Source organism: Salvelinus namaycush, chromosome 17, assembly GCF_016432855.1.
Source record: "Salvelinus namaycush isolate Seneca chromosome 17, SaNama_1.0, whole genome shotgun sequence".
Classification (NCBI taxonomy): domain Eukaryota; kingdom Metazoa; phylum Chordata; class Actinopteri; order Salmoniformes; family Salmonidae; genus Salvelinus; species Salvelinus namaycush.
This window is the reverse complement of record NC_052323.1, coordinates 17,432,920-17,452,168: the sequence shown is the minus strand read 5'-3', so window position 1 is coordinate 17,452,168 and position 19,249 is coordinate 17,432,920. Positions and strand designations below refer to the sequence as shown.

The 19,249-nt window shown below is 45.8% G+C and overlaps 1 protein-coding gene across 1 annotated transcript in view; it reads left to right on the top strand.

Moving 5' to 3' along the window:
- The window catches only part of LOC120062377 (dedicator of cytokinesis protein 2-like), a 169,297-nt gene that overhangs the window by 134,253 nt on the left and 15,795 nt on the right, over positions 1-19,249 (top strand). The window contains exons 27-28 of the mRNA XM_039012306.1: positions 14,414-14,512; positions 14,633-14,727. Of these exons, the coding sequence (XP_038868234.1) occupies positions 14,414-14,512; positions 14,633-14,727 (194 nt within the window). The remainder of the gene's footprint in view (positions 1-14,413; positions 14,513-14,632; positions 14,728-19,249) is intronic.

The following is a 19,249-nucleotide window of genomic DNA, read 5'->3' as shown; positions in this document are numbered from 1 at the left end:
CCCTGTCTATTTCTCTCTCTCATCCCTCTATCACTATCCCACTGTCTATTTTTCTCTGTCATCCCTATATCATTATCCCCCTGTCTCTCTCTGTCATCCATATATCATTATCCCCCTGTCTCTCTCTGTCATCCCTATATCATTATCCCCCTGTCTCTCTCTGTCATCCCTATATCATTATCCCCCTGTCTCTCTCTGTCATCCATATATCATTATCCCCCTGTCTCTCTCTGTCATCCCTATATCATTATCCCCCTGTCTCTCTCTGTCATCCCTATATCATTATCCCACTGTCTTTGTCTCTGTCATCCCTAAATCCTTATCCCCCTGTCTCTCTCTCATCCCTATATCATTATCCCCCTGTCTTTGACTCTGTCATCCCTATATCATTATCCCACTGTCTTTGTCTCTGACATCCCTATATCATTAGCCCACTGTCTTTGACTCTGTGATCCCTATATCATTATCCCACTGTCTTTGTCTCTGTCATCCCTATATCATTAGCCCACTGTTTTTGTCTCTGTCATCCCTATATCATTAGCCCCCTGTCTCTCCCTGTCATCGCTATATCAGTATCCCCCTGTCTCTCTCTGTCATCCCTATATCATTATCCCACTGTCTTTGTCTCTGTCATCCCTATATCATTATCCCACTGTCTTTGTCTCTGTCATCCCTATATCATTAGCCCACTGTCTTTGTCATCCCTATATCATTATCCCCCTGTCTATTTCTCTCTGTCATCCCTATATCATTATCCCACGGTCTTTGTCTCTGTCATCCCTATATCATTAGCCCACTGTCTTGTCTCCGTCATCCCTATATCATTAGCCCCCTGTCTATTTCTCTCCGTCATCCCTATATCATTACCCCCCTGTCTATTTCTCTCTGTCATCCATATATCATTATCCCACTGTCTTTGTCTCTGTCATCCCTATATCATTAGCCCCCTTTCTATTTCTCTCTGTCATCCCTATATCATTATCCCCCTTTCTATTTCTCTTTCTCATCCCTAAATCATTAGCCCACTGTCTAATTCTCTCTGTCATCCCTATATCATTATCCCCCTGTCTCTCTCTGTCATCCCTATATCATTATCCCCCTGTCTCTCTCTCATCCCCCTGTCCCTCTCTCATCCCTACATCATTATCCCCCTGTCTCTCTCTCATCCCCCTGCCTCTCTCTCATCCCCTGTCTCTCTCTCATCCCCCTGTCTCTCTCTCACCCCCTGTCTCTCTGTCATCCCCCTGTCTCTCTCTCATCCCCCTGTCTCTCTGTCATCCCCCTGTCTCTCTGTCATCCCCCTGTCTCTCTGTCATCCCTACATCATTATCCCCCTGTCTCTCTCATCCTCCTGTCTCTCTGTCATCACCCTGTCTCTCTGTCATACCCCTGTCCTTCTTTCTTTTCTTTCTGTCTGATAATCAGTGTGTCTGTGTCTCTGTGACTCTCTCTCTCTGTCACTGGCCTGATAAAACACACACACACACATGGACACACACATATAAATGTCTCACCCTCTTTGTCTTTCACCTTCCCTCTTTCTGACCCTATAGCTCTATCTTTCCTCTCCTCTGTCCTCTCCAGAGAAAGCCTTTTCATTCTAAATACATTTATTTGTCATAACCTATTGATTAATCATCACAGTCTCTCACAATCACTCCCTCCCCTCCTCCCTCTATGCTATAGGTCTGTCTGTCTCTCTCTAACTCGTCTCTCCTCCCTCTATGCTGTCTATCTGTCTGTCTCTCTCTAACTCGTCTCTCCTCCCTCTATGCTGTCTATCTGTCTGTCTCTCTCTAACTCGTCTCTCCTCCCTCTATGCTGTCTGTCTGTCTGTCTGTCTGTCTGTCTGTCTGTCTGTCTGTCTGTCTGTCTGTCTGTCTGTCTGTCTGTCTGTCTGTCTGTCTGTCTGTCTGTCTCCAACTCGTCTCTCCTCCCTCTATGCTGTCTGTCTGTATGTTTGTCTGTCTGTCTCTCTCTAACTCGTCTCTCCTCCCTCTATGCTGTCTGTCTGTCTGTCTGTCTGTCTGTCTGTCTGTCTGTCTGTCTGTCTGTCTGTCTGTCTGTCTGTCTGTCTGTCTGTCTGTCTGTCTGTCTGTCTGTCTGTCTGTCTGTCTGTCTGTCTGTCTGTCTGTCTGTCTGTCTGTCTCCGTATCTCCCTCTGTCCCTCTCTGTCTATTTCTACCTCTAGGTGTTTACTTTCCATCAGTCTGGGCCTCTGTGTTAGATCCCAGGGTACTGAAGGAGGTAAAGTGGAGTGGGCAAAAGGGAACAGTGAACACACACATGCATGGATATAGACTCATACACACACACACACACACACAAACACACACATGCATGGGGTACACGTGCACTATGCAATACACACAAACAGTATGCAAACAAACACACGCAACTCTCACACGCTTGTGCCACATAAACACTAACACACACTTCAGTTTAGATCTGTGTGACCATGGATTCTATGAGAAGAGAGTATCTACAGCAATACACCCAGGGACAGCTTTCAGCTATTCACTAGAGGTAAAACACACACACTCTCACACAGCTTTAAAACACCACATCCAGTTCATAGGGCTTTATATAGCAGATTGGAAATACACACACATGCATGCCTGATGCACACACTCACACAATGCAAAAGTGAAGATAAATGTTGCATGAGATAAGCACAGCGTCACACATACACACGCCCTAGCTGGATCAAAGTCACTCTCAGTGATTGCAGGGCTGAATAGAAAAACATAGTGCTGGGACACTTGGCAACACAAACCCACCATTGCAGGACAAACAATAACTCTCAATTCAATGTCCACATACAAACATGAACTAACACATGCACGAACACACGCACTCACAAACAAACACTAACAACATGCAAACAACACAACGACTCAGGGGAAGCCTCAACGACACAGAGGTTGTATAATGATGGTTCCTACCAGAGTGAACCAGACATCCCGTACCTCTCAGACCTGTCCTCTATAACTACTGTTGTTAACCAGTCTCTGACTCACCTCCACTCCTTTACGCTATTCCTCCGCTCCTATCCACACACACCTCTCCTCTCCTCCTTTCTCTCTCACACTCCTCCAGTTAGTCAACTGTGTTAGTCCAGCGCTTTTCCCCCTTCTCTCTGTCACTTTCTCTCTCTCTGAGTTGCCGAATCCGAGCACAGCGGAACTAACTGATCCCCTCTCTCTCTCCTCATGTCCCTCCCTCTCTCTATCTCACCCAGACTCTCTCTCTCCTCATGTCCCTCCCTCTCTCTATCTCACCCAGACTCTCTCTCTCCTCATGTCCCTCCCTCTCTCTATCTCACCCAGACTCTCTCTCTCCTCATGTCCCTCCCTCTCTCTATCTCACCCAGACTCTCTCTCTCTGTTTCCCTCTTGCTCTACCCCTTCTTCCTCCTCTATCACGCTCTCTCTCTTTTTCTTTCTCTCTCTCTCTCCCTCTCTCGCTCTCTCTCACCGTTTCTCTCTCTCTTTCTCTCTCTCTCTCCGTCTCTCTCTCACTGTCTCTCTCTCACCGTCTCTCTCTCACAGTCTCTCTCTCTCACTGTCTTTCTCTCTCCTTTCTCTATCTCTGTCGTTCTCACTGTCTCTCTACCTTCTATCTCCACCTCCTCTCTCTCTCTCCTGTGTTAATCAATTGTGTGTCCTTGTTTCCCTGGCCATGTGCCAGTCCTGACCATACCAGACTAGACCAGACTAGACCAGTCCTGACCAGACTAGACCAGACCAGACCAGACCAGACCAGACTAGACCAGTCCTGACCAGACTAGACCTGACCAGACTAGACCTGACCAGACTAGACCTGACCTGACCAAACCAGTCCAGACCAGACTAGACCAGTCTTGACCATACCAGACCAGACTAGACCAGTCCTGACCATACCAAACCAGACTAGACCAGTCCTGACCATACCAGACTAGACCAGACTAGACCAGTCCTGACCAGACTAGACCAGACCAGACTAGACCAGTCCTGACCAGACTAGACTAGACCAGACCAGACCAGACTAGACCAGTCCTGACTAGACCAGTCCTGACCAGACTAGACCAGTCCAGACTAGTCCTGACCAGACCATTCCTGAACAGACTAGTCCTGACCAGACTAGTCCTGACCAGACTAGTCCTGACCAGACCATTCCTGACCAGACTAGTCCTGACCAGACCAGACAAGAACAGACCAGTCTTGACCAGACCAGTCCCGACCAGGGGAAAGAGACCTCTGTACACTCCCTTAGTGTGACATGTAGAGAGAGGAGAGGGACCTCTGTACACTCCCTTAGTGTGACATGGAGAGAGGAGAGGGACCTCTGTACACTCCTTTAGTGTAACATGGAGAGAGGAGAGGGACCTCTGCACACTCCCTTAGTGTGACATGGAGAGAGGAGAGAGGGACCTCTGTACACTCCTTTAGTGTAACATGGAAAGAGGAGAGAGGGACCTCTGCACACTCCCTTAGAGTGACATGGAGAGAGGAGAGAGGGACCTCTGTACACTCCCTTAGTGTGACATGGAGAGAGGAGAGGGACCTCTGCACACTCCCTTAGTGTGACATGGAGAGAGGAGAGGGACCTCTGTACACTCCCTTAGTGTGACATGGAGAGAGAAGAGAGGGACTTTCTCTACACTCCCTTAGTGTGACATGGAGAGAGAAGAGAGGGACTTTCTCTACACTCCCTTAGTGTGACATGGAGAGAGAGAGAGGGACTTTCTCTACACTCCCTTAGTGTGACATGGAGGGAGAAGAGAGGGACTTTCTCAACACTCCCTTAGTGTGACATGGAGAAAGATAGAGGGATTGAGAGGAAAGAAAAGAGAGATCAAAACAGAGAAGTCAACTTGTTTTTTGATTGCTGAATGGTGCACCTGCATGTTTTAGTGTGTGTTTTTATTGATGGCTATCTTTTAGTCAATGCTCTCTGGTATAATCAGTGATACATTGGGGTGTTTGTATTCCCTAGGATGTCCGTTGTTGAAGTGTGTGTCTGAATTTTCTGACCCCTACCAAAAATAACCAGTGATGTATGCAGCTCAGAAAACTCACCTTGTGTCAAGTTTCAATTAACCTCTGCTGAGATGAGGAGGGGAATATGTGCGTGTGTATGTTAGAATGAAATATACCCACAGCTACACACCCAATGCACAATAATTGCAATACACCTTTATGTTATGTGTGAGAGGAATCTCAAAGATACATACCCACACACAAAGATACACACACACACACAACACACACACACACACACACACACACACACACACACACACACACACACACACACACACACACACACACACACACACACACACACACACATAACATGGTGTGGTGGGCAATGAGTGTTTGCTCTCTCTTAGCTCTCAGTAATTTGATTCGGAGGATGTTTTGATGAGAAGAGGTGCACATTACTGCAAGATGAGGATGGGGGGAGGGAGGGAGGGAGGGGAGGAGGAAAGGAGGAAAGGAGATGAGGGATGTCGTTTTAGGATGAAAGGAGGAGTTGAGAGGGGTGATATAGCTTTAGGGGTCAGGCTACTGTGTCTGAATGTATTTCTGACTTCTCTCATCTCAGACTCTCCTCCTCTCCTCCACCCTCCTTCTCTCCCTTCCTCCCTCTCTCGCTCCATGTCTCAGGGTGTTAGCTGGGGTTGTTAGAAAGGGCCTTGTTAGATCTCTTTGTACCTGATGGAGAGACGTTGATCTGTGAAGTCATTGATCTGGCCAATCAGTACACTCTGACATGCAAACACACTGCCTAATTACACTGCTCTCTCCATCTCTCTCTCTCTCTCTCTCTCTCTCTCTCTCTCTCTCTCCTTCTCTCTCTCTCTCTCTCTCAATTTAAGGGGCTTTATTGACATGGGAAACATATGTTAACATTGCCAAAGCAAGTGAACTAGATAACAAACAAAAGTGAAATACGGGACCTTTTTTGAAAGACCATTATTGGTGTTTACTGAGATTTACAGTCAGGGCCCAGGTCTGACAGAATCTGTGCAGAAGATCTAGGCTGCTGTTCAAAAGTTTGGGGCCACTTAGAAATGTCCTTGTTTTTGTCCATTAAAATAACATCAAATTGATCAGGAATGTAGTGCAGACATTGTTAATGTTGTAAATGACTACTGTAGCTGGAAACAGCAGATTTTTTATGGAATATCTACATAGGCCCATTGTCAGCAACTATCACTCCTGTGTTCCAATGGCACGTTGTGTTAGCTAATCCAAGTTTTTTTTGCAATTATGTTAGCACAGCTGAAAACTGTTGTTCTGATTAAAAAAGCCATAGAACTGGCCTTCTTTAGACTAGTTGAGTATCTGGAGCCAGAAGAACCAGATCATCAGCAAACTGTAGACACTTATCTTCAGATTCTAGTAGGGTGAGGCCGGGTGCTGCAGACTGTTCTAGTGCCCTCGCCAATTCCTCGCCAACATTTATAATGTTGTATGTTTTTCCCCCAACACCACTTTCCATCAATTTTTACATCTCTCTCTCTCTCTCCCTCCATCTCTCTCTCTCTCCATCTCTCCCTCTCCCTCTCCCTCTCTATCTCTCTCTCCATTGCTGTGTCTCGCTCCATTTCTCCCCCATCCTCCTTCATTAACAGAAACCTTGGTGTCAAAGCAGAATGTGTCCGTGCATGTGTCCGTGCATGTGCGCATGCTTGTGTGTGTTCTCGTAAAGCCGCAGGCAGCTAAGAGACTCGTTTTAAAATAGTCTATTTTTGAAAGATGAAAAATAAAATATCACAGTCCCATAATGACTTCTCACCTGAGGGCGAGGGAGAGAAGGAAAAAAAGGACGAGAGAATGAGGCAGAGAAAATTGAATGACAAAAAAAGGCCTCTTCTGTCATGCAGTTCGGTTGATTGTGTCTCTATGCATGACTGTCAGTCTAAGATAGCATGTGTGTGCCTCTCTCTTTGTGTTTATGCACACATGTCTCTGTATTAAAGGTCCAGTGCAGTCAAAACTTGTATATATAATATCAGACTATGAGGTTGGGATAATTCTGTCAAATTGTGAAAATTATGTTAATGCCCTTTAAATGTAAGAGCTGTAAAAACCACCTGAAATGTAAGCTGGGATGGAGCTTAGCCCTGCCTGGTGACATTAGTTTATAGATCAAAAAGACAGACAGTTCCAAACTTGTCTGCCAATAACAGCTATTTTTCAGTCCCCCCCTCCCACTCAGACCACTCCCAGACAGTCCTAGCACTATTCTTGTTTGCGAAATTGTTAAGAAGCTGTTTTTGTTATATTTTGACCATTTTAATTGAAAACAATTACTGTAAGGTACTTAAAACCTCTACGGGATCAGTGTCCTCCCCGCGGGGCGTTGAGCTAAAGTAGGCTAATAATGATTAGCATGAGGTTGTAGGTAACAAAAAAAATTCCCAGGACATAGACACACTGTATCTGATATGGGCAGAAAGCTTAAATGCTTGTTCATCTAACTGCACTGTCCAAATTACAGTAGCTATTACAGTGAATTAATACCATGCTATTGTTTGAGGAGAGTGCACAGTTATGAACTTAAATAAGTTATTAATAAACCAATTAGGCACATTTGGGCAGTCTTGATACAACATTTTGAACAGATATTCAATGGTTCATTGGATCAGTCTAAAACTTTGCACATACACTGCTACCATCTAGTGGCCAAAATCTAGATTGCACCTGGGCTGGAATAATACATTATGGCCTTTCTATTGCATTTCAAAGATGGTACAAAAAACATACTAATAAACACATAGTTTTTTTCTTGTATTATCTTTTACCAGATCTAATGTGTAATATTCACCTACATTAATTTCACATTTCCACAAACTTCAAAGTGTTTCCTTTCAAATGGTATCAAGAATATGTATATCCTTGCTTCAGGTCCTGAGCTACAGACAGTTAGATTTGCGTATGTCATTTTAGGCGAAAATTGAAAAAAAGGGTCGGATCCTTAAGAGGGTTTTAACTGTTACCCAGAAATGATTTGATATTGAGATAAAAACAGCTGCATTGGACCTTAAAGGTGTTTCTGTCTGCCAGTCTGTCTGTAAGGTGTCATTGTCTCCTTTTGTGTGCATCTGTTTTCCTTTAAGATGTGTCCATCTGTCCTAGACTGCCGACAAAATCTTCTAGATTCATGTTCTGTCCTCCTAAAACCTGTCTTTTGATATCAGTTGTATGAAAAAGAAAGGGTTGAGGGTGGGCTGGAGACCGACGAATGGAGAGAAAGAGAATACGAGAGGAGGGAGGTAGCAAAATCCCCGTCTGAGCATCTGTGTCCTGCTTTTTCAATAATCTCCTTGCAGTTATATAAGACCCTGGACAGGACAAGAGCTTTGTGTGTGTGTGTGTGTGTGTGTGTGTGTGTGTGTCCACATGATATGTGTAGAGCTCCTGTGCGTTCATGTATCTGTGTATGAGTCTGTGCACATACGCTCGTCATATGTTGGTGTACGTAACCTTGTGGTTGTGTGAGTGTGTGTGTGTGTTTTGGAGGGTGGTGGGTAAAGAGATTGAGGGCAGTGTTAATTCCTCAGAGAAGAACCCCCCACCCCCTCCCCCACACACACATACTGTATGTAGGGTAGAGTCCTGTACGGGTCAGTTTTTTTGAGCTGCACCTGCCCCACATCAATTCCAAGCCCACACCGATATCAAACATCAGGGCAGATTTTTCTCCGCAACCCGACCCACTTGACTAGAATTGTTCCGAGAGCCAATCCGTGACCCTCCAAACAACATACATAAATGTCTTATGACTCCAGAGCAGTAGGCTATTAGGCTATGAATTAGTCTGCAAATAACATTTGGCTTAACAAATTAGTTACAAATAAGTTTCATGGATTCTGTGTGAAACAATAATAGGGGTTGACATGATTTTCGAATGACTGGCCTCATAAAGGGCGGTGATTGGTAGATGGGTAACAATTACAAATCAGACATTGAACATATTTTTATGCATGGTCAAGTTAATAATTATGCTGTGGATCATGTATTAAACCACCTAAACACATCAAATATGCAGTCGTCCTTGACACTCTGGTATAAAGGATTTGGAGACAGGCGCAGGAATACATCATCTGGGTTGTTAATACACCCAAAACAAACACTTATACAAAACACCGGGATGTACCCAAACAAAAGAGCGAGGGTAAACCTCGTAGAACGACACGGGACGAGACCCGTAATACACACAGCACAAAACACGCAGCACAGGCTGAGACTACGCGTAGGTACTCACACCACCAACGGACATGGGAACAATAACACGCAGCACAGGCTGAGACTACGCGTAGGTACTCACACCGCCAACGGACATGGGAACAATAACACGCAGCACAGGCTGAGACTACGCGTAGGTACTCACACCACCAACGGACATGGGAACAATAACACGCAGCACAGGCTGAGACTACGCGTAGGTACTCACACCACCAACGGACATGGGAACAATAACACGCAGCACAGGCTGAGACTACGCGTAGGTACTCACACCACCAACGGACATGGGAACAATAACACGCAGCACAGGCTGAGACTACGCGTAGGTACTCACACCGTCAACGGACATGGGAACAATAACACGCAGCACAGGCTGAGACTATGCGTAGGTACTCACACCACCAACGGACATGGGAACAATAAGACGCAGCACAGGCTGAGACTACGCGTAGGTACTCACACCACCAACGGACATGGGAACAATAACACGCAGCACAGGCTGAGACTACGCGTAGGTACTCACACCGTCAACGGACATGGGAACAATAACACGCAGCACAGGCTGAGACTACGCGTAGGTACTCACACCACCAACGGACATGGGAACAATAAGACGCAGCACAGGCTGAGACTACGCGTAGGTACTCACACCACCAACGGACATGGGAACAATAACACGCAGCACAGGCTGAGACTACGCGTAGGTACTCACACCACCAACGGACATGGGAACAATAACACGCAGCACAGGCTGAGACTACGCGTAGGTACTCACACCGCCAACGGACATGGGAACAATAACACGCAGCACAGGCTGAGACTACGCGTAGGTACTCACACCGCCAACGGACATGGGAACAATAACACGCAGCACAGGCTGAGACTACGCGTAGGTACTCACACCACCAACGGACATGGGAACAATAACACGCAGCACAGGCTGAGACTACGCGTAGGTACTCACACCACCAACGGACATGGGAACAATAACACGCAGCACAGGCTGAGACTACGCGTAGGTACTCACACCACCAACGGACATGGGAACAATAACACGCAGCACAGGCTGAGACTACGCGTAGGTACTCACACCGCCAACGGACATGGGAACAATAACACGCAGCACAGGCTGAGACTACGCGTAGGTACTCACACCGCCAACGGACATGGGAACAATAACACGCAGCACAGGCTGAGACAATACCCAGAAATTATTTGACAATACCCAGAAATGAGCCGACCCATGGGTTGAAAGAATGTTTTCATTCCACCCGGCAGCTGATTTTTTCGGGTCAACCATGTGTGTATCCGACCTGATACAGGACTCTAGTATAGGGTGGACCACCAATCTGTAGTGAATTCGCTAGTTGCCTCAGTATGTGTGTGTCTGTGTGTTCATATGTGTATGTGTAGTTTATCCTGTTGATAATCCTATTAGTGACCCACTGCCTCACTTAGAGAGAGAGAGAGAGAGAGAGAGAGAGAGAGAGAGAGAGAGAGAGAGAGAGAGAGAGAGTGTACAACAGGGGAAGTAGAGACAGAAATGCACTTTCAACTCTCTTGTTAGAAATATTCCTCACCAAGAGATTCATTATTAGCAGAAATTACAAAATTGATTCAAAATGTTATCTTATTAAACTCAGATAAATAAACAAAAAATATTAATGGACAAAGGAGCAATGTCTCCTCTCGTAGCCAAATATGTATTTGCCTGCCATAGCCTGAGGGGTAATGAAGTATACCATCTGCATAGTAATCATGATTATTATTATTGTCATGATTATTACGGGTAGTAGGGGTCCTGGTAACAGTAGTAGTAGTAGGAATTATGATGGTAGTTGTAGTACTGATGCAATGGTGATGATGACAGCTATTTGTTTCTTGGGACCTAGAACAAGCATCTATGTTTTGTCCGAGTTTAAAAGTAGAAAGTTTGCAGCCATCCACTTCCTTATGTCTGAAACACAGGCTTCTAGTGAGTGCAATTTTGGGGCTTCACCTTGTTTCATTGAAATGTACAGCTGTGTGTCATCTGCATAGCAGTGAAAGTTAACATTATGTTTTCGAATGACATCCCCAAGAGGTAAAATACAGTATATAGTGAAAACAATAGTGGTCCTAAAACGGAACCTTGAGGAATACCGAAATAGTAGTTAAACTACTAGTGGTAATGGTAGTAGTAGAGATATTAGAGGTAGTTAAACTACTAGTGGTAATGGTAGTAGTAGAGATATTAGAGGTAGTTAAACTACTAGTGGTAATGGTAGTAGTAGAGATATTAGAGGTAGTTAAACTACTAGTGGTAATGGTAGTAGTAGAGATATTAGAGGTAGGTAAACTACTAGTGGTAATGGTAGTAGTAGAGATATTAGAGGTAGTTAAACTACTAGGTGTAATGGTGGTAGTAGTAGAGATATTAGAGGTAGGTAAACTACTAGTGGTAATGGTAGTAGTAGAGATATTAGAGGTCGTTAAACTACTAGTGTTAATGGTAGTAGTAGAGATATTAGAGGTAGGTAAACTACTAGGTGTAATGGTGGTAGTAGTAGAGATATTAGAGGTAGTTAAACTACTAGTGGTAATGGTAGTAGTAGAGATATTACAGGTAGTTAAACTACTAGTGGTAATGGTAGTAGTAGAGATATTAGAGGTAGTTAAACTACTAGTGTTAATGGTAGTAGTAGAGATATTACAGGTAGTTAAACTACTAGTGGTAATGGTAGTAGTAGAGATATTAGAGGTAGTTAAACTACTAGTGGTAATGGTAGCAGTAGAGATATTAGAGGTAGTTAAACTACTAGTGGTAATGGTAGTAGTAGAGATATTAGAGGTAGTTAAACTACTAGTGGTAATGGTAGTAGTAGTAGAGATATTAGAGGTAGTTAAACTACTAGTGGTAATGGTAGTAGTAGTAGAGATATTAGAGGTAGTTAAACTACTAGTGGTAATGGTAGTAGTAGTAGAGATATTAGAGGTAGTTAAACTACTAGTGGTAATGGTAGTAGTAGAGATATTAGAGGTAGTTAAACTACTAGTGGTAATGGTGGTAGTAGTAGAGATATTAGAGGTAGTTAAACTACTAGTGTTAATGGTAGTAGTAGAGATATTAGAGGTATGAATTATACTAGTGGTAATGGTGGTAGTAGAGCGAGAGAGATGGTGAGAGAGAGAGAGACAGTCCACACTGCCCACAAAATGAGATGGAAACTGAGCTGCACTTCCTAACCTCCTGCCAAATGTATGACCATATTACAGACACATATTTCCCTCAGATTACACAGATCCACAAAGAATTTGAAAACAAACCCAATTTTGATAAACTCCCATGTCTACTGGTTGAAATACCACAGTGAGAATGATGGAGGGATGAGAGTAAGGGAGATAGAGAGAGGGAGACAGAGAAAGAGAGATAGAGAGGGATGGTTTCATTACATTACACTCTAGAAGTTGATCTGTGTTATCTGAGTGTTTGAAATGGACTCTTAGGGAGGATTTGATTGGTTGTTTGCAGTTCTGTGTTTGTGTGTTCTTGTGTTTATCTGTGTTTGGCTGCTTTGCTTTTGTTTATCTGTGTGTGTCTGTGTGCCTTTGTGTGTGTGTGTGTGTGTGTGTGTGTGTGTGTGTGCGCGCACGTGTGTGTGTGCTCGTTACATCAGGCAGTCAGTTGGCAGCAGTGTCACAATAAACACAAAGAGCTCACAACCCAATACAACAGAGGAGAGGAGAGGTGAGGAGGGACGGAGGGAGGAGGGGAGGGAGGGAGGGAGGGGGGGAGGGGTGGGACGGAGGGAGGGAGGGAGGGAGGAGGGGAGGGGTGGGACGGAGGGAGGGAGGGAGGGAGGGAGGGAGGGAGGGAGGGAGGGAGGGAGGAGGAGATGAGGAGGAGGAGAGGAGGGGTGGGGAGGGAGGGAGGGATGAAAAGAGGAGGAGAAGAGGAGGAGAGGAGGGGTGGGGAGGGATGGAGGGAGGGAGGAGGAGAAGAGGAGGAGAGGAGGGGTGGGGAGGGATGGAGGGAGGGAGGAGGAGAAGAGGAGGAGAGGAGGGGTGGGGAGGGATGGAAGAAAGGAGGAGGAGAGATGAAAAAGGTTGGATCATGACAGGGTGTCTGGTGACATGTTCTACCAGGAGAGATACAGGGATAAGCAGCACACTACTCACACCACTTCCAAATTCCAGCTTTATGTTAACACCATTACACAGAGAGACTGAATGTGTGAGTCTGCATGCCTGCATTTGTTGGTGTGTCACGATGATTAGGCTGTGTGTGTGTGTGTTTGTGTGTATGTGTCAGAAACGCAAGCACAAAGCACACAGACATAAACAAGGTTCCTGTGGTGATTGCTAAAACGTAGCCCTCCAGGATACTCCTCTTTCAGGGTGAAGGAGTGTGTGTGTGTGTGTGTGTGTGTGTGTGTGTGTGTGTGTGTGTGTGTGTGTGTGTGTGTGTGTGTGTGTGTGTGTGTGTGTGTGTGTCAGGCTCACCTGACTCTATTGATATCAGAAGCAACAAACAGAGTCTCGGGGAGTGAGTGAAATGACAATAGCACACATTCCCATTTTTATCAGCCAAGAACTCCAACAGACACATGACTGATGATGGTCATCTCTCCATCTGCAGATATCCATCCATCATCTATCTCTCCCTTCCTCCCCCTCTCGTCTGTCACTTCCTATCACTCTCTTCCTCCCCCTCTCATCTATCTCTCCCTTCCTCCCCCTCTCATCTATCTCTCCCTTCCTCCCCCTCTCATCTATCTCTCCCTTCCTCCCCCTCTCGTCTATCTCTCCCTTCCTCCCCCTCTCATCTATCTCTCCCTTCCTCCCCCTCTCGTCTATCTCTCCCTTCCTCCCCCTCTCGTCTATCTCTCCCTTCCTCCCCCTCTCATCTATCTCTCCCTTCCTCCCCCTCTCATCTATCACTCCCTTCCTCCCCCTCTCATCTATCACACCCTTCCTCCCCGTCTCATATATCACTCCCTTCCTCCCGCTCTCTCGTCTATCACTCCCTTCTATCACCCCCTTCATTTTGAATCAATATTGTAATTTCTGCTAATAATGAATCTCTTGGTGAGGAATATTTCTAACAAGAGAGTTGAAAGTGCTACTTCCCCTGTTGTACACTGACCACATTCTCTCTCTCTCTCTCACTCTCTCTCTCTGTTTCTCTCTCTCAGTCCAGGGTGGTGGCCTGTATGACGGCCATTCTGAGTCAGATGGATGACAGCCACTACTCCAGCTACCTAGAGACCTTCTCAGGCACCACCGACCTAGTGGTGAGCCGTCACACGCACACACACACACACACACACACACACACACACACACACACACACACACACACACACACACACACACACACACACACACACACTCATAGGCTCTATGTGTTGCAGGACTTTCTGATGGAGACGTTCCTACTGTTTAAGGATCTGATTGGGAAGCACGTCTATCCCTCTGACTGGATGGCTATGATCATGGTGCAGAACAGGTACTGCACACATACACACACACTGTCACGCCCTGACCATAGAGAGCCGTTTTTATTCTCTATGTTGGTTAGGTCGGAGTGTGACTAGGGGGGGTGTTCCTATCTAGGTGTTTTGTTTCTATGTTGGCCTGGTATGGTTCCCAATCAGAGGCAGCTGTTTATCGTTGTCTCTGATTGGGGATCATATTTAGGCAGCCATTTTCCCCACTGTGTTTTGTGGGGTCTTGTTTTTGTGTAGCTGCCTGTGAGCACTTCACTGACATCACGTTTCGTTGTTTCTTTATTTTGTCTTGTTCGAAGTTTCACTTCAATAAATATGTGGAACCCAGATCACGCTGCGCTTTGGTCCGAGTATGCTTCCAACGACGATCGTGACAGAAGATCCCACCACAACAGGACCAAGCAGCGTGCCCGGGAGGAGAAGGTATCCTGGGCTTGGGAGGAGATAAAGGAGGAGAGGACATCCTGGACTTGGGAGGAAATCATGTCAGGACACGAAAGCCTTCCGTGGAAACAGACGCAAGGAGAGAAGGGAGGACAGCGACGACGCTGGGGTTCGCGGCCACAGAGAAAGCCCAAAAGACAGCCCAAACGGGCGCCGGAGCTAACGGTTGAGCAGTGGAGAGGGCCAGAGCCTGTTTGGGAGTCGATAGAGGAATGTAATGAGAGATACTGGAGAGAGGTTTTGGCAAGGAGCAAGGAGCGCCTTCTCAGCCCGGCACCATCTGTCCTGTGCCTGTGCCTGCTCCTCGCACTAGGCCTCCAGTGCGCCTTCCCAGTCCGCTACGTCCTGTGTCTCCTCCTCGCACTTGCCCTGAAGTGCGTGTCACCAGTCCGGTGCCACCTGTGCCGGCTCCACACACCAGGCTTCCGACGACGGTCCCCAGTCCAGAGCGTCTTGCGACGGTTCACAGTCCAGAGCTTCCGGCGATGGTTCACAGTCCAGAGCTTCCGGCGACAGTTCACAGTCCAGAGCTTCCGGCGACGGTCCACAGTCCGGAACCTCTTGCAACGGTCCACAGTACGGAACCTCCTACGACGGTCCACGGTCCGGAACCTCCTACGACGGTCCAGGGTCCATAACGTCCAGCTCCAATGCCAGAGTCTTCCTCTGTGCCAGTGCCCAGTCCAGGCACGGCGTCCAGTCCCGCTCCATGGCAGGAGCCTTCCTCTGCGCCGATGTCCAGTCCAGGCACGGCGTCCAGTCCCGCTCCAAGGCCGGAGCCTTCCTCTGCGCCGGTGCCCAGTCCAGGCTCGGCAGCCAACTCAGCTCCATGGCCGGAGCCTTCCTCGGCGCCGGTGCCCAGTCCGGGTGCGGCGTTCAACCCAGCTCCATGGCCGGGGCCCTCCTCTGCACCGAGGCCCAGTCCGGGCATGGCGTTCTACCTGGCTCAATGGCCGGACCCGTGGTCTGGGCGGGGGCAAAGACCCGCACCGGAGCCGCCACCGACACTAGTCACCCCCCCTACCCTCACTAGTTGGTTTCAGGTTTTGCGGCCGGAGTCCGCACCTTTGGGGGGGTACTGTCACGCCCTGACCATAGAGAGACGTTTTTATTCTCTATGTTGGTTAGGTCGGAGTGTGACTAGGGGGGGTGTTCCTATCTAGGTGTTTTATTTCTATGTTGGCCTGGTATAGTTCCCAATCAGAGGCAGCTGTTTATCGTTGTCTCTGATTGGGGATCATATTTAGGCAGCCATTTCCCCACTGTGTTTTGTGGGGTCTTGTTTTAGTGTAGCTGCCTGTGAGCACTTCACTGACATCACGCTTCGTTGTTTCTTTATTTTGTCTTGTTCGAAGTTTCACTTCAATAAATATGTGGAACCCAGATCACGCTGCGCTTTGGTCCGAGTATGCTTCCAACGACGATCGTGACACACACACACACACTGGATGACAGGAAACTTGAAACTTGGATGTAGCTGACTCATCTCTGATGATGGTAACAGTGTTATGGTGCAGAGCAGAGCCTGTGTAGAGTAGCAACTGTAGTGCAGAGTTACATTGTAGAGTAGCAACTGTAGTGCAGAGTTACATTGTAGAGTAGCAACTGTAGTGTAGAGTAGCAACTGTAGTGTAGAGTTACAGTGTAGAGTAACAACTGTGGACAGAGTTACATTGTAGAGTAGCAACTGTAGTGCAGAGTTACATTGTAGAGTAGCAACTGTAGTGTAGAGTAGCAACTGTAGTGTAGAGTTACAGTGTAGAGTAACAACTGTGGACAGAGTTACATTGTAGAGTAGCAACTGTAGTGCAGAGTTACATTGTAGAGTAGCAACTGTAGTGCAGAGTTACATTGTAGAGCAGCAACTGTAGTGTAGAGTTACTTTGTAGAGTAGCAACTGTAGTGTAGAGTTACATTGTAGAGTAGCAACTGTAGTGCAGAGTTACATTGTAGAGTAGCAACTGTAGTGCAGAGTTACATTGTAGAGTAGCAACTGTAGTGCAGAGTTACATTGTAGAGTAGCAACTGTAGTGTAGAGTTACATTGTAGAGTAGCAACTGTAGTGCAGAGTTACATTGTAGAGTAGCAACTGTAGTGTAGAGTTACAGTGTAGAGTAACAACTGTCGTGCAGAGTTATATTGTAGAGTAGCAACTGTAGTGTAGAGTTACATTGTAGAGTAGCAACTGTAGTGTAGAGTTACATTGTAGAGTAGCAACTGTAATGCAGAGTTACATTGTAGAGTAGCAACTGTAGTGCAGAGTTACATTGTAGAGTAGCAACTGTAGTGTAGAGTTACATTGTAGAGTAGCAACTGTAGTGTAGAGTTACATTGTAGAGTAGCAACTGTAATGCAGTTACATTGTAGAGTAGCAACTGTAGTGTAGAGTTACATTGTAGAGTAGCAACTGTAATGCAGAGTTACATTGTAGAGTAGCAACTGTAGTGCAGAGTTACATTGTAGAGTAGCAACTGTAGTGTAGAGTTACATTGTAGAGTAGCAACTGTAGTGCAGAGTTACATTGTAGAGTAGCAACTGTAGTGCAGAGTTACATTGTAGAGTAGCAACTGTAGTGCAGAGTTACATTGTAGAGTAGCAACTGTCGTGCAAAGTTACATTGTAGAGTAGCAACTGTAGTGTAGAGTTACATTGTAGAGTAGCAACTGTAGTGGAGTTACATTGTAGAGTAACAGCTGTAGTGCAGAGTTACAGTGTAGAGTAGCAACTGTAGTGTAGAGTTACATTGTAGAGTAGCAACTGTAGTGTAGAGTAGCAACTGTAGTGTAGAGTTACATTGTAGAGTAGCAACTGTAGTGCAGAGTTACATTGTAGAGTAGCAACTGTAGTGTAGAGTTACAGTGTAGAGTAACAACTGTGGACAGAGTTACATTGTAGAGTAGCAACTGTAGTGTAGAGTTACATTGTAGAGTAGCAACTGTAGTGCAGAGTTACATTGTAGAGTAGCAACTGTAGTGCAGAGTTATATTGTAGAGTAGCAACTGTAGTGTAGTTACATTGTAGAGTAGCAACTGTAGTGTAGAGTTACATTGTAGAGTAACAGCTGTATATTGTAGAGTAGCAACTGTAGTGCAGAGTTACATTGTAGAGTAGCAACTGTAGTGCAAAGTTACATTGTAGTGTAGCAACTGTAGTGTAGTTACATTGTAGAGTAACAGCTGTAGTGTAGAGTTACAGTGTAGAGTAACAACTGTGGACAGAGTTACATTGTAGAGTAGCAACTGTAGTGCAGAGTTACATTGTAGAGTAGCAACTGTAGTGCAGAGTTACATTGTAGAGTAGCAACTGTAGTGCAGAGTTACATTGTAGAGTAGCAACTGTAGTGCAGAGTTACATTGTAGAGTAGCAACTGTAGTGCAAAGTTACATTGTAGAGTAGCAACTGTAGTGTAGAGTTACATTGTAGAGTAACAGCTGTTGTGCAGAGTTACAGTGTAGAGTAGCAACTGTAGTGTAGAGTTACATTGTAGAGTAACAGCTGTAGTGTAGAGTTACATTGTAGAGTAGAGTTACAGTGTAGAGTAACAACTGTGGACAGAGTTACATTGTAGAGTAGCAACTGTAGTGCAGAGTTATATTGTAGTGTAGCAACTGTAGTGCAGAGTTACATTGTAGAGTAGCAACTGTAGTGTAGAGTTACATTGTAGAGTAGCAACTGTAGTGCAGAGTTACATTGTAGAGTAGCAACTGTAGTGCAGAGTTACATTGTAGAGTAGCAACTGTAGTGTAGAGTAGCAACTGTAGTGTAGAGTTACATTGTAGAGTAGCAACTGTAGTGCAGAGTTACATTGTAGAGTAGCAACTGTAGTGTAGAGTAGCAACTGTAGTGTAGAGTTACATTGTAGAGTAGCAACTGTAGTGCAGAGTTACATTGTAGAGTAGCAACTGTAGTGTAGAGTTACATTGTAGAGTAGCAACTGTAGTGCAGAGTTACATTGTAGAGTAGCAACTGTAGTGTAGAGTTACATTGTAGAGTAGCAACTGTAGTGTAGAGTTACATTGTAGAGTAGCAACTGTAGTGTAGAGTTACAGTGTAGAGTAACAACTGTGGACAGAGTTA